The following is a 16537-nucleotide window of genomic DNA, read 5'->3' on the forward strand; positions in this document are numbered from 1 at the left end:
GTAATCCATTCTTCTGAGATGACCTTTCGTGTGTCCCACCCACAGTTCCCTGGAGGACCTGTTAAAATATACAGAGCTGGGCGTACCTTTCTAGAGGTGTGCAGCATTAGTCGTGAGGATGCAGGTGATGCTACTTTAGGGGCTGCACTTTGGAAAACACAGAAACAGCTTATTCTTTTGGTGGGGAATGATTGAGAACACAATGTAGATGGCAGTAGACCATTGGCACTGGCGCTTCTCAGTGGAAGGAAGGAAGCAGCTCAGTGCAAAGACATGTGGATAGCTCAGGCTCTGATTGCCAGTGAGTTTAACTCGGTTTCCATTTGAGTTCTTGTCTATTGTGTTGAGAGTCCTAGAACTAAGGAGATTAATAGCCACTCATTGATAAACACATACCAAATACATACATCCACTTCAGATGACTACTACTAGCATTATTATCGACGAGACAGTTACCGAAAGCAGTGTAATGTTCCCCTTCTCCTTTGCCTGCGGAGACACGCCTCAGTCGGGGTGTGCGCATTACCCCATCCATAGGTTGCTGAAGCAGCTTTTCTGTTTGATTACCTGTCAGGGCCATGCAAAGTCAGACTAATTGCTTGCTCTGTCTTCAGTTTTAGGGGAATTTTAAAACAGATTATTGTGTAAAAGTTTAAATTGTCACATCTAGTTCTGTCTTTTTTTTTTTTTTTTTTTTTTTTCTCTGTCTCTCCTATCCAGCTCTCATCTTTGTCTTATGGGCAGCCATTTAGTTTGTGTTACGGTGAAATACACGGAAGTGTGCTCTCTTTTCTCCCTCTTTCCACCTCTACAGTAGTATGTCCTGGAGCCTACCCTGGACATCTTCAGAGAGATCCCCACTCCTTTCTCTGTGCAGTTTGAGTGTCCCTTGGGGAGACTGTGCCACGGCTTATTCCTGTTGGTACACGTCTGTTTAGTTATAGTCATTTGCTTTTCTAAACAACTATCCTCACAAAGTCACCTCACAGCACCTGGTGTAAGCAGTCTTACTGTGTATATTTACTGTATATTTTTTTTCCTGCTGTTTAGAAACTTCCTGCCAGGTGAATTTGTGTGTTGTTAGGAGTTTATGACCTTTTCTGATTACTCGCATTATAGAATTTCAGGGAAGTAGAAACTTGGGAAAAGGAATGACCTCTTAGAAGAAGCCTGAGCTGCCCCTCTGCTTAGGTGTCCTGCTCCTGTTCTCATGTGTCCGCTCAGAGTGCTCCCTCCGTTGACTAGGCATGCAGGAAATAATGAGCATTGTATTTTACACACAGCATGATTTTGGTTCATCTTTACTTATAGTTGTGTTTCTAAAAATATTATTCTTTATTATTTTCTTTTATTTTTCCTCCATTTTGGGCTGTTTGGTTTTCTGGTTTTTCACCATTATAAATAATACCATTTCATATAAAGGCTTCTCTAGATTTGTGGTGTCCTGTAAATGGGTTTTTGTAAAACTCTAAACAAGAAAGAAGCCTGTCTTTGTTAAATACACTGATCAGTTTGTTCTCATCCGAACTTGGGAAGTGAGGCTAGGGACAAATTGTCCCCTGGAACTCTTTGTCAACTGAATCTCATTTCTCTTCTTTTTCTTACTCTAGGACCTTAGAAATGAAGTTGAGAAACTACGCAAGGAAGTGAGTGAGAGAGAGAAGGCTGTGGAGAAGCATTACAAGAGTCTTCCAGGTGAAAGCAAGACAAAGTTCCATACTCAAGAACAAGTGCTCAGAAGTGTGACAGGCAGTGACAGTCAGGAGGACCTGCTGCTTCAGGTACCATGCCATGATTTCTTTTCCTTTCACATGTAAGTCTTCTCTCAATTTAGTAGTTTACTCTGAACTCCACAAACTTTTACCTTGACACAGAGTCTCATGTTGCCTGGCTGGTTTCAAACTCACTGTGTAGCTGGATAAGTTTAGTTTCTGATCTTGCCTCCGCCTTTGGAGTATTGGGATTCGATACATGGTCCATTACTGCCCCGTTACAGACTTCATGGCTCTCCTTGTGGCACTTAGAACTACCTTTTGCCAAATAGAAGGGGAAACAAGGTCAGAAGGGAATGCTTACCCTGGTCCCACAATAAATGATAGATCCATGGCTGGATTTGCTCCTGCCGAGCCCACTCACTGAGGGCAAGCATTTCCACACTCTTTTGCCCATTTCTTTTCCTGTTTAGTTTTTTTTTGTTTGTTTGTTTTGTTTTTTGTTTTTTTTTTTGAGACAGGGTTTCTCTGTGTAGCCCTGGCTGTCCTGGAACTCACTCTGTAGACCAGGCTGGCCTCGAACTCAGAAATCCATGTGCCTCTGCCTCCCAAGTGCTGGGATTAAAGGCGTGCACCACCACGCCCGGCTTCCTGTTTAGTTTTGGAACTCACTTCTTATTGGCCACATAGTGAATTCCTGAGATTCTATCCAGGTAACTGTGGGGGATTAAATCCACATATTTAGCAGTGCCTCCTACTCCTGAAACCCCACTAAAACAAGAGTTGGGGAGTAGGGATGTGTAAGCCCACAGTGCTAAGTAGGAGCAATGTGCAGCAGAAGCTGTAAGTTAACAAAATTTTGGGTGTTCTGTTTATATGAGTGGGAACTGCACAGAATTTAGTTTTGCTACTATGGCACATAGTAAAGAAAAGTCAATAAGAATTGAACTAAAATAGGTTTCATCCAAAATAATGGCTCAGCAGATATAAGATGTGGCCAGTACCTTTGAAAATAGGAGACTTAGCTATGATTCTGGGCAGGTATGGGTAACCCTCTCTTTGTCTCCAACAAGAGATTTCTGAGGGATCGACAGCCAAGAAGTGCTGTCCTGGGCATCGTTGGAGGCAGCTAAAAGCAGAAGTGGCAGTTGAAGGGAAAGAAGTGAGTGGAGTGTGCAGACCCCAACCAGGAGAGTCCTCCTAGAGGGAAGTAGAGTGAAGGATGCCAGCCAATGAAATTTCTTCAATCGAACAGCTAGTTTTCACTTGTACATCTCTGCAGGCCCATATCTGCGTCTCCCCCAGGGGTAGCTGGGTCCTTTGTGCACTGGGCTGGACTGGAGGAAGAGAAGCTTAGCCAGGTGGCATCAGGTCAGCGATGAGTGCATAAGCAAAGAACACACACACAACAGTTCTTCAGACAACTGGTTCAGTTTATTTGGGGGCAGCAAAGGCTATTTAAATATTTTGGGGGGTGAGTAGAGTCTATTGGGATGAGTTTACATCATTGGCCAGAACCAAGATGTTGGGGATGCCTCATTTGCATGAGGAGGAATTCCAGATGCTTCTGGACATGCCGTTATGAGGGAAAAGGAAGTTTCACCCAACTATTGGCAACATAACGTCTTCTGGTGAGGCAAGGGGCGGGGAGCACAGGGCTTGTACACCATGACATGCAGACTCGGGGCAGTGGGGGAGCCATCCTATTCCTGCCCATCTCAGGACAAGATTTCCTAGGTTTGGACATGCCTCAACACACTCTTGCTCAGGGGCTGCTCCTGGTGCCATGGCTCTTTTGGCCCCATACATCTCCCTGTAAGACTACTTAAATATGTAAGCCCTCTACTTGCCCATCATGTTAACTAGCTGGGAAATGATCCAGGGGTCATTCCGGGAGCAGGGTAGTCCCAGGGATGGAACCAGTTCACTTAATGACAGTCTCTGTGGTAAGTAGTGTCAGTTCCTGGACAGCCACCATCCTCTGCCACATTGTTGGCATTCTGCTTGCTCTCACATGGTAGTAATATGCAGATGACATTGCATCCCAGCTCTGTTGGTTGCCTGATATTTTAGGATGATGGAATTATTTCGGGGACATAAGGACTATGTGATAAAATAAGATATCTCCCCTAAAAGAGTTTAAGAAAAATCTCTTCATATTCTTTTCTTGATGAAAACTTTCTTATGATTTGTTTCATTTCCTTAGAAATCCAATGAAAAAGATTTGGAAGCAATACAGCAGAACTGCTATTTAATGACTACAGAGGAGCTCAAGTTTGGGAGCGATGGCTTAATAACAGAAAAGTGTTCTCAGCAGTCACCAGACAGCAAACTCATCTTCTCCAAGGCAAGCTTGACTGAAATTGGTGTTCACACGTGAATGTATTCATCTTCTTTTCTGAAACTTGTTTGATAAGTTTCTTTGATCTAGAGACTCTCCAGTGCCTTCCTGCTGATAATTGAGCTTGCAACAGGTGGGAGGGAGGGGGTTTGTCTAGCAGCTCTGCAAATTAGTACCCTTTGTCTGGGCATTCCTGTTTGCTGTGCACTTGAAACCGAGCAATCCCACCTTGCGGGGAGAGTAGCCTGGTATCTGTTCCATCAAAAGTCATCTCTTGAGAAATGTTGGATCATAAGCAGTAAGAAAGTTGTCCTGCTGAAATGCTGGCACTTCCTCAACTGGTCCCACATTGTTGGTCTAATCTACCATAGCTGTCTTTGTCCACCCTTGCTCTGAATAAGGACACAGAGCATTATTAATTATGAGCTTTGGACATTGTAGCTCTCCAGATTTTTAGTTATTCTAACAGGACAATATTGGCTTAGCCTAGATCCCACCCTGTAGCCTGTTACCTGTCCATCTTAATCTCGCCCTGGTACCTGCTTCTTCATCCCTGTCTAGCTGGCCTCTGGCTTTTGGTTCTCACCTAACTACTCTTTCAGCCTTAAAAGTTCCAACTTGACTCTCCAGCCTAGCTATACTGCCAAAATCTCATAATAAATATAAGTTTCTGTGTCCTTATTCAGAGCCTAGGGTGAGCATAGATAGTTATAGTAACTGTCTTCATTGCTCTGAATGCATTGGAGAGCTTTCTGATGCCTGAAAGCACAGTTGGTGTCCCGGTGTGCCTTTGCTTATGTTTCCCTACCTGCCTTGGTGGTATTTTGTTTATCTTTTAAGCCCTGAGTTTCCCTGCAGACACCTGTCTAGGGTTACTTTCCCTGATCCTACAGCACTCTACTGGCCCCTCTTTTGTAGCACACTCCTCCTCTAGTTGCTCTTGTTGGCCCCATCCTTCTGCTTCTCCTCTCCTGGGCCAGGTGCAGCACCTCTGACAGGCACTTCAGGAGTGGAAACTGGAGCTTATCTCTAAATCCAGTGCTCAGCCCTATATTTGGCTCTGGAAATGTTCATTGAGTGATGATATGAACGATGCAGTATGGCAGCCTGTGTGCAAAAGAAAAGATGTCAACTATAGGTCAGGTTCTTTAAACCTTTTTAAAATTAGGCAAATTAGTCCTCTGATGAATGATTGATTGTGACTTGTGGTTTTGTAAAAGGTGTTTCTCACAATAATGAACAAACTGGAGAGCATGGACATCCATCAGGGCAGATGTAGACCTTAGGCTGGCAAAGAGCTGGAGGCTGCCCTTGTGCTCTTGTGCCATAACATCCTACAGTTCTCCAATTGTAGAGGGGACAGTTATAGGTCCATGGGGAGGCTGTGGTGGTTGTAGTAGATGGGTAGACTGGGATTTGTTTTCCAGTAGAGTACAGAGATGTTTTGACAGACAGTACTTTCATGGTGCTGCACTGACAGACCCGGTCCTGGGCATGGCTTGATGAACAGTCCAAGAACTAAGTCTTAGTCAATGTTTTGTTGTTGTTGTTGATTTTTTTTTTTTTTTAATTTGGACCAAAGTTCGTGGAACTGTTGAGGTGCACAGGCCCTGTAAAAAGGTAGCCTGTTTTGAAACTAAACAGTTTAGGTCAGGTAATGTCCTGGCTAATTTTATGTTAACATGACACAGGCTAGAGTCATTTGAAAGGAAGGAACCTGAATTGAGAAAATGCCTCCATAAGATCGAGCTGTAGGATATTTTCTTAATTAGTTATTGATGGAGGAGGGCCCAGCCCGTTCTGGGTGGTACTATCCCTGGGTTGCTGGTCCTCGGTTCTATAAAAAAGCAGGCTGAGCAAGCCTTGGGAGGTGAGCCAGTAAGAAGCACCCCTTCATGGCCTCTCCACTACCTCCTGCATCCAGGTCACTGCCCTATTTAAAATCCTGGCCTTGGTTCCTTCAATAATGAACTACAAGTGTAATCCACAAGGAAGTGTAAGCCAATTAAACCCTTTCCTCCCCAACTTGCTTTTTTAGTCATGGTGCTTCATTGTAACAGTAGAAATCCAAGCAAGGTAGTTTAGAGAACAGATCTTCACTGATTTACATCATGTACTTATTAAACTTTGCTTTTGGAATAGCGTTTTAGTTCTGTATAGTTCATTGATCAGAATGTTTATGATCTTATGAAGCAGGTTGAATATTTTAATATTTGATTAATTAATTTATTTTGTGCTGAGTAATATCTGTCCCTCGTATAATCATGGATACCAGGACATTGCATGGACATGTGGCAGTATCCACATCTTGGCAATTTTTAAATTATTGTGCAAAATGCTGAAATATTTGGCAAAGGGTATAATTCTGTTGTGCAGGGCTAATTGCAAATTGCAGATAAGGGATTGTAAATTACACTTGAGAGTTGTAAGTTTTTGGGTGTCAATTTCAGAACTCCTGGCTGTTATAGCCTTACTGTCTCTGCTCTATTCCCTTAAGAAAAGTTTGCTTTTAAAATGGTTGTTCTTTCTGTGTAGAAAATGTGGATTTCTTCTCTATGCCCTTGGCCATTTCATGTTGATTTAGGATTTATCCTCTGCCCATTTTTACAAAGAGCTCAGGGCTGTGGTAGTGTTTCTGTTCCTGCTAAGCATGTGTGATCTCGAGAATTAATGCTTAGGTGATCAGGGAACTGAAGAAGAGGGTGTGAAGTTCTCTGGCTATATGTGACTTGCCACAGGCGTGATTTCTAACTTTGTTGTTGACCTGGATGGGATATGCGGCTGCATTTTGTGAGTATTAAAATAGATGTCTTTGTTGCAGGGTTGTGACACCGTTGCTGAAATGGGCCCCATCCATCTACCAGGTCACCAAATTGCCCTGATTAGCAGGAAGTGATGCATTAAGCCTTCTCTTTACTGGTCTGCTGTCTCTTCAGATTGTGGTCTGCACTGTACATGTGTTTTCTTGAAGTCATTCTGAAACCCATGGCAGAAAGTGCCCCGTCCTTGTTGGGTGCATGATGTCAGTCATGCTACTTAAGATCTCTGGCCTTTGTCAAGTCACCAGATCTCTCTAAAATGTGCCTTCCTAGTCTTTGAGGCAGATTCTAATCTGTCCTTCTCAGAGGATTAGAGATAATAAAGACAAGCTTGTAAGTTTGCTCTGGGTTGAATGCTCTGGAAGCTAGCGTAGAATAGTTTGAGTTCAGCAGCTATGAAGAGTGACTTGGATTGGGAACAAACTGAAGGTTCTCATAGGTACCATGTGGATGGCTGTGGGAAACCTAAGGGACTGCCATTGACTTGAGGACAAAAGACTTTGACTTAGTGTAGACACCACCATTCCTAAATGGGTGTGAGATGTCTCTGTCTAAATCTTAGAATGCTCAAGAGACAGTTGTGCTGGTTTAATAAGGGCTCAGGACCTTGCTCACAGAGAGCAGTGTCTGCCTGTGGATGCTGTTATGTTTCTAGCACATTCTGATAGTGGTGAGTGGGTGATCACTCCTAGGACTGTGGAGGATGCACTGCAGAGCCACACATGAAGGTGTGTGCCAGGCGCAGTGCCAAATGTCTGTGCTGAGAGACCTCCTGTTGAGCTGTTCCGTGATTGGAGATGCTGTTGGGGAGGGTGCTTCACTGCCCACCATCCCCAGGCAGCCTAGCTCTCTTCTGTGCCAAGGAAATCTACTGGCTGTCAGCTCTGCTGAAGGAGCCAAATGACTTCATTCTAATGGGGCATGAGTCAGCGCAGGGGAATAGGTGATTGATGAAATGGGACGCAAATGGCTCCGAAGAGTTCATTTATTTAACATGGGTGAGCAATTTGCTTCTAGGAAGACGTTGACTCACTCTGACTTCCATTATGCAAAATATCCACAGGAATCTCTGCTCTTAAGATTCATATCAGTCCCTGTGTTCCCCTCTTACCTATTTAATCATCAGTTCAGCGAGTGTTTATGGCAGGATTTGATTTGTGCCAGACACCAGGCCTGGTTTAGGATAACTGCTATATGCATTGCTCAGACTGAACAGGTGGTTGGCACGGAAGCTCTGGGTGAAAGTGAATGGGTGCTTCAGGACCAGAGGAGGGCATCTTTCTTGGCTAGAGAAGACTCCTTTCGAGATGGAGCTAGAGAAGAGCCTATGAAGTGCACTGGAGTGTCACTGGAGAGTGATAAGCAATGTCTCTCCATCTCTGAGGTCTCTGAGGGACTTTGAGACATGGGGAGGATTGTCTGAGATCCCAGAGATGGAAGGCAGAGAAAAAGAATGAAGACAAGCTAAGGAGTGTGGTGGGCTGCCAGGAAAAAGAGGAGAGGAGAGCTGGCTTGGGAATTGGGGCCTTGACATGCCAGTTCTTGTGGCTCAGAGCCTGTACTACTGAAATTCTCTACACTAGAATTCCATTTTTTTGCTCTATTTTTTTAACCCTTGGTTAACTTTAACATCACATACAAGTCCATATGCTAACTGCTGATTATCAGTGAAGTGGACTGACTCACAACTGAGCGGATTGATATAGTACTCCATATATTATAACTGTCCAGGATTTTTATCAAGTATATAGCACAGCTCCAGAGCATGGTACTTAGGGCGACACCAAGTGTCCACTCCACACCAGGCATCATGCATTGGTTAATTCATTTACGTCTTTTAACCTCCTGAGACAGGTATGGATGTGCTGAGGAGCCCATGCGGAGCTCATGATTCTGATGTTGATCACCTTCCCTATGTCTTCATTTCTAGAATTGGGGGAAGGGTGTCATCTCTACACACAGTTGTATTCAGAGTCAATGAGAGACTACTTATAGAGTATTTATCATAACTAGCCTATGAAGTCGGCATAGCTGGTAATGGGAAAGACAGAAATGGTGTACTGTGAGACAAGATACACTGACTACATCAAAGACTTGGTGGCTTTCCTTGTCTTGATGTCCTTTCTAGTGCTTGTGTACAGGCAAGCTCTGAGAGAACCCCATGGGGCACTGTTGAATGCAGAAGCATTTAGGAATACTTGGGCCAGTGGCCTGTAGTGTGATTTACAGTTGGATATCTACCTGGTGATTAGCATCTTTGCTGAGGTTGGAAGAGCAGCACTGTTCTCTTTGGTCCTAAGGTGCTTAGCCTTTTGCCCACTGCGTTTCTTTGGCAGTCCAGTGTAAATAAAAAGACCCATATCCTAGAAAATAAAAGGGTTAAATGCACAGACTTTACACGTGCATTGGCTTATGAGGTGAACCAATATATTGAAATTCAGTTATCAAAGTATAAAAAATTTTCAGAGAAATGATATCTTTAATTAATATATTTAAATAATAAAATTTAACAGTGAGGATAGTGACAGCAGCTTTGAAGTAGTAAGAAGAATAAATGTTCTGAAATCTCTTTGGCACTTACAAATAACCAATTTTAGCTGGCAGTGTATAGAGCTAGCCTTAATGCTCATATGGCAACTGCAATAGAAAGATGGTAGTTTCAATTAGAGGTTAGCGAACAGAAGATGCAGCTGTGCTCTCTGATCATATTTGTGTATGCACCCTCTTTGTGTTAGTGAGGTTGAGAAGACTGAGCAGCAGCCTTCACTTTTCCATGAATGGGATATTTCCCTAACATTCATCTAGCTACCATAGCAGGAAATGAGTATAGACCCCTCACTGCCATCTAAGTCTCAGGCTTAGTCACAGTTCATCGGCTGTCTCAGGAATGCTTCGCACAAAGCTCTGATTTGGAATCCCATCTTGAGATTTTCAGTCTTGATTCTTTAGTCCCATGACCCTGGCCGTTTGAACTGTGCAGAACAGTTACCATGCTCTTCATGTGGGCCTGCTTGCTGTGTGTTTGGTGATTTGATTTGGTTGGTGCATCTTTTGTAGAAGTATCATAGTGGCGATGCTGTGTTCACAAGTCTCTCTTGTTTTACGCTACAAAGTCCGTGTGTCTAGTTACTAGCTGTGCTGGCTTTGATATATTCAAAAAGACTGTGTCTTCAGGCTCCTGACTATCCAGTTGCCCTTTTTTTTTTTCTGTGTACTATAGAAGAGTTTAGGGGTGGTGTCTGTAAATTGCTTAATATTCAGAGACTCACCATCCAGGTTTAGCATCCTTTCATGTCTGTTGCCTGAATTGTTTATTACCATGATGGTTGCCAAATGGATAGGCTTTCTGATCCCATCATTCTTCCCATAGGTATTAATAAACCATTTTACTATAAAACAAAGCCTCTTCTCATGTATTTGTTTGTATCAGTTTTGGACTTTGTAATATAATTATTTTGATGTTAAATTTTCTCATGTTTGGCTAGTAAGAGCTTTAAAATGACTTCTGTAACTTCTGGGCAAGTTTTCATCATTATTCATTCAGACATCATCTGTCTGTCTGTCTATCTGTCAGCCAGCTTTGTCGGATTATAATTGACAAACATCAGGATGTGGTAGCTGGGATGTAATTTACTGCCACATGGAGTGCTTGACTAGCATACCCAATTCTCTGGGTTCAGTCTTTAGTACCAATAACACACAGAGGCACATGCACACATACCACAGTGTCACACATACAGACACACACTTAAAGTTATACAGTTAGCTATTGTGAAATAATCACCATAAACAAGATAATTAACACATTCATCGCCTCACACTGTTACCTTTCCCCATGGTTTCTTTTTTTGTTTGTTTTTCTTTGTTTGTTTGTTTGTTTGTTTTTTAGCTGATGTCAAGTATATGGGACTCAGTTGTTCACCTTGGTCATCTTGCTGTGCACTACATCTCTGGGACTTACTTGTATAACTGAAACTCTGTTTGATACCCTGCACCTCTATTTTGTCCTCTTGCAGAGGCTCTGGCAGTCAGGGCTCAGATCTTACAGCATGCATCTTTTGGCATGACAGAATGCTGGGGATACATCATGTCTTTGATTTTTTTTTGTATCTGTTGAGTACTGGAGTTAGCTGTTTCTCCATATGTCTCTAGTTCCTTAGCATAATTTAATCTTAATCTCCATAATTTCAAGAAGTGATAGTCATTACCCATTGATTTTTAGGTGGGAATGCCCAAACTATTAATTAGCAACTTTTCAAATCCCCAAACTGCTAACTGGCTGCACCAGAATTTAATTTGATGGCAAAGTAACATTTATGAGTGGGGAACCGCCAAACTGTACCCCTATTTTCATAACAGAGATGCTAAGCCTAGGTTTACAGTCTGATTTCCCAAGGCTATACTAATTAGCAGTGGTCCAGCCCAGCCTCTGTCCTCACTGTTCTAGACACCTCTCAGATGCCACTCACTCTTCACTCTCCTATATGTCCTTTGTTTCAGGTTTGTAAGGTTTTCTGTGGAGCATCAGAAAGTGTAGCGAGGCATTGCTAGAGTGTCATGAAATCAGAGGGATGGGTGAATCCGGTGGCTTTGAGGATATTTCACAAACAGCTTTTGGGTATTGGGAACATGACTTTCTACTTTGTGTTGAGTATTAGTTAGCTTCATAGTACTATTATGAAACACACAAGATAACTTATACAGGGAAAAGGCTTGGTTTAGTGTACAGTTTTGGAGGTTGCAGCCCAGGCTTGGGCTGTTAGGTTGTGTTGGGAAAGCAATGAAGGGGAACACCTGGTAGAAGAACTGCTCACTTCAGGTCTAGGAAGCAAAAGTGAGAAGGGGTGAGGTTCTACAGTTCCTATTAAGGGTGCACCCTCAATTACTCTAGGAGCATTCACCACCCCATGTCTCAAAGAAACATGTACTACCTCCCAATAGCAACACCCATGATGGCCTTCTGGGAAGTATGGAGACTGTCATTCCTGTCTCCTCCTGCAGGTGGTGCTGTGTTACTATGGCTTGAGCCCGAGTCTGGCTCAGAGCCTGTAGTCTGTGGTTTTAAAAATCCAGAGCTAGCCACATGTGTTTGCATAATGGCAAGCCATCTTCCTTGGCTTCTGCCCCTAATGTCAGATGCCCGTTGTCATTTCCAGGAAAAGCAACAATCAGAGTATGAAGGGTTGACTGGGGACTTAAAAGCAGAACAGAACATCTATGCCCATCTGGCAAAGACTCAGGACACAGACAGGTAAGTGATTCTCTTCAGACACTACAGCCACACATACTTCCTGATAAGTACTGCTGGTTTCTGAGCAGGAAAAGCCCCACCCATCATAGCAATCCTTTAAAGTAGTTAGCTAGTGAACACCTCTTTTAATGGTCAGATATACCTATTTTCAATCAAGAATTGACTGTTTAGAACAACAAAATTAGCATTAAAATAGAACATTTGCTCTGAGATTCAATTCTTTATTGTGTATTTAGGAAGTTGCTTTATGTGTCTACTCTCAGATGATTCTCATAGCTGTTGCATGAGGAAAATACCAATGTTATACCCATTGCATGTGATCGCTTGAAACCAAGAAAGGTTAGGTGACTTGTCCAAGGTCACACTGGTGTTGGCAGATCCCTGGGACCTAGCCATATCTCCATGCCTTTGAGTGACTTATGTCTGTAGAATTGCTAAAATGATTTAGTGTTGTTGCAGGATGGTGAGGACGGTCAGCTGAATCCAGTGGTATTCCTGTTGGCCTCCTGCCCCTAGCTCCACCTCTGTGTCCCCAGTAGGTAGCCTATTCTGACCTCTGTTTGCGCTTCTGTAAATAATTGGTCTTTACTCAGGATAGTTATAATTGAAAGATGATGGTATCTATTATTCATTTCCAAATAATAGAGAAACAGAAGTGGGTGGTGATTGTGATGGAGCAAGATTGGCCATAGCTTCCTGGTTATTTGTCTGTGGAGCAGAGAGGTGGAAAAAGGACTCATTATTTTAGTTTGCCCTTTTCTGAGTATATCCCCAAATTTCCATAGTTAAAAGCATGACCCTTCTTTTTCTTTTACCTATGCCTTTTGCTCTTCCCACACTGGACTCTTCAATATTCCCTAGCCTATGTGCACCTGCCTCTGCCATGCCCTGCTGTTCCCTGCTCTAATGGGCCGGTGTCTCCCTGCTCTGTCTTAAAATCCCCCTTCAGAAGTAGCCCAAGTCAGGAGGCTCATCTGGTCCCCAAGTCCTCACTGTGCCACCACCCCTTCTCTCAGAGCAGGATTCTCTATCTGCAGGGACCAGTTCCCCAGGCATGGCAGAGCAGGTGCTAAGGGACTGCTCTGTTTAGGAATGCCCCTCCTCCAGCACTGATCTTCCAGGTTATGAAGTAATTTTCAGACTTTAGATCTGAAATGAGTTTAGAGAAGGCAGAAAATATGCTAATGGAGCTGGGCTGTGTGGACATATCTCAGGAAGCCTGGCCATTTCACTGTGAGGAAGGCATGGAGTCCAGCATGGAAGCTCAAGGGGGAGAGACATTTTTCTTTCATTGTATAATATCTCTGACAGGATCCCGAGTAGACGCTGTGCTCAGTGGGGCTTTAAGGGTTGGATGTAGTTTCTCTCGAGCACTCTCAGCATCTGAATGGTTCCTAGTTTTGTAAGCTTCTTCCTAATGAATAAAAACATAAATGAGACTCAAGAGGGCCAAGGCTGTAGCTAATGAACAAGGATGCTTAAAATGTTTAATATTCATCCGTGGACCTGGATTCACATCCCAGCTCCAGCACTTAACAGGTCCAAGCTTTTGGGTTCCACCTCTCACCCTGAGTCTCAGTTCGTGTGTTTGTAATGTGGTGAAGGGCTGGCCTGCCCACTCCTTACCTAATCCTTGCCTATTCCAACTAATATCTGTGCTTTCCTACTTACCTCCCTTCCTCCTTCCTTCCTTACCGTCCTCCCAACTTACCTACCTCCACATCATACTTACCTGTCTACTTCCCTATCCACCTCCTGTCTTCCAGCCTCGATAACATTGTTACATAGCATGAAATAGTTCAAATGAGAAGGCCTCTATAGGCTCATGTATTTGAGTACTTGGTTCCTCCCTGTTGCTGGAATTGTTTTAGAAAGATTAGGAGGTTCATTACGACATGTGGGGTTTGAGGTTTCAAAAGCCCACACCTTTCACCGTCAGCTCCGTGACATGTGATTGTGTATCAAGAAATAAGCTCTGGACATGTCCCAGTGCCATTCTCCCTGCCATGATGACTATAGACTCAAATTCTCTGAAACTGTAAGTCACAATGAACTCTTCTATATGCTGCCTTAGTCATAGCATCTTAAAACAATAAGAGTATCTGAAGCATGAGGATGATGCTGTATAAATTTTAATGCTGTCTGGTAGTCATGAAGCTCTCAGCATTTATTAGTAATAGCATCAAAAGCCCAGTCTCCCTGTCCTAGCTGCAGATAGATAGCTATGGGATTTTGGATGCTCAGACCTTGGTGAACATAGAAGACAAAATTATGGATGAGAGCCAGTTGAGTTCCTCTTTGTAGCTTAATACTTCTCACTCTGGAAATGTCAGAAAGGTAGTGTCCTCTGAGGGCATGCTTGTGATTAAAGTGAGAAAGGGAGGGATAGCCATCATGAGCCTGGTCATTTGAGCTTGGCAGTACTCAGAAGCTGATGACTTTAGTTCCATATTGCAGTGAAGAATGATCAGAGCTTAGACCTTCTAGGATCTATGCTGAGGCCCTTGCTGAAATGTTCTTTCAACCAGAGGTGACTTCAGTTGTTGTTTACCTCAGCAGTATGGGAATATTTGGGGCTAGATGTATGTAGTCTACAGCGGCTATCCTATATACTGTAGGATGATGATAATATTCCTAGTTCTGCCTGCTGCCTGGTGCCATACTGCTCTATCCAGGTATAGTTACGGCAACCACAACTGTCTCCAGATAGTCCTAAATATCTTCAATGGGTGCAAAATTCTCTCTAGATGAGAATACCTATTGCAATTCCCAAGGAGTGTGTGTGTGTGTGGGGGGGGGGGGACTTTGGGTCATCACATGAATAAGAAATGGTAATGATGTTTGCTGAGCGTATACCAAGCTTCCTCATATAATATCTCATTTAAGCCCCAAAACCAACTCACTGGAACGTGGTAATTGTCTCATTTTGTAACTGAGGCAGCTTACTGGACTGGCCTAGTGCTGTAGAGCTGGTTAGCGGCACTGTCCTCCTTTGAAACTCGTATTTCTCCTCCTGGCCATTCCATTCTGCCACTTTGTTCCAAGAAGAACGCACAGTGCTTGTTTTTTTTTCTGAGCAAACCCACATTTGTTCCACTGGTTTCTCACACCTCGCAGAGACTCTGGGGTTGGGAAAACAGACGTGAGAGATCTGAAGCATCAGCTATGCACTTCTCACCCTGTCAGGAAACAGAGGCATTAGTGTAGTGGGTAGCCTGCCCCCCCCCCCCCCCGCCCAATGGGAGGAGCTTCCCTGGTTAAATGTCCCGGCAGCATGCCCCATGCAAACCTGTGCTGTGCTGTGACACCTAGGGAAGGAATTCCATCTGCCAAACAAATGGACCCTTATGATTATTTTGAAGGGGAGGTAGGTTCAAGTTTCATAGGCCCTTCTGCCACATGAAGGCTGCTTCACAGTGAACTGTCCTTAGCATACAAGCAGGGAAGAATCAACAGAAAACCACATTTCCTCCAATGTCTGTTGGTTTGTGTGTGTGTTTTCATTGATGGAGCTGGAGGAGAAGTGGAGCTTGAGTCTGTTTCCCACAAAAGCCCAGCAGCAGCTCCCAACCACTCTAGGAAAATGTGACATAAAAGCTTATGAGCCCTTGCCCCAGAAAAATCCATATATTTATACATTTTTACAGATAGTTACAGAGCAGTGATGAACCCTGTCAGGGAACTGTATGTCAGACACTGGAAGAGAGCGATATATTTCTTAGTGTTTAAGCAGGAAACTTTCTGATTCGCTTTAAAAATGTTCCTGTGCTTTGATCCACTGCATAGCTGAGCATCTTTAAGGAAGTAACCCGAATGTCAAGCTACCCAGTAGGCTCAAAGCTCTACAGTGGGAACGGTGTCTGTGCTGAGGGTGTCAGCTCGCTCTCCATGCTCCCCTGAGAGCTGAATGTGTGCCATTCAGATCATGGGGCACTTGCACATGGATGTAAGTCCAAATCCTTTCTCTGGATCTGCACCGTCTAGAAGAACAGCTATTAGCAATGCGATTACTTAAACTTACACTTACTTTCAATTTAATAACATTAAACATTCAGTTCCTTGGTACATTAAGCCCCATTTCAGATGTTGAGTAGGCACATTAGCTAGTGGCTGCTGTATTAGACAGTGTATAGAACATGCCATCACTGAAGGGACTTCTTTGGGAAGAGTTCCTCACGATTAATGCAGCTCTAAGAGGCATACCCTTTTTATGTCCTCACTGGGTTCTGGGTTTCTTGTACTGTGTTGACCAACATGTGAAACTCAATACCTGCTCTTACAGAACAATGCATTCAGACTGTTCATCTTTCAGTTTGGTTGAGTTACTACAATCAAATTCCATTGGCCATAAATTGGTCTGCTTCTGTCTTACTGTGGAACTTACCTTTCTTTAGTTTTTCTTTCCTCCTGACCC

General features: G+C 43.4%; 1 protein-coding gene across 7 annotated transcripts in view; it reads left to right on the forward strand.

The window, feature by feature from the left end:
• The window catches only part of Cdk5rap2 (CDK5 regulatory subunit associated protein 2), a 174140-nt gene that overhangs the window by 78704 nt on the left and 78899 nt on the right, over window positions 1–16537 (forward strand). For all 7 annotated transcript variants that reach the window (XM_029476180.1, XM_029476182.1, XM_021159965.2 and 4 more), the window contains exons 13-15: window positions 1611–1781; window positions 3919–4059; window positions 12029–12123. In XM_029476180.1, coding sequence (XP_029332040.1) covers window positions 1611–1781; window positions 3919–4059; window positions 12029–12123 — 407 coding nt within the window. The remainder of the gene's footprint in view (window positions 1–1610; window positions 1782–3918; window positions 4060–12028; window positions 12124–16537) is intronic.

The sequence above is a fragment of the Mus caroli genome, unplaced genomic scaffold (genome assembly GCF_978045245.1).
Source record: "Mus caroli unplaced genomic scaffold, Mus_caroli_1 scaffold_6, whole genome shotgun sequence".
In the NCBI taxonomy this organism is placed as follows: Eukaryota; Metazoa; Chordata; class Mammalia; order Rodentia; family Muridae; genus Mus; species Mus caroli.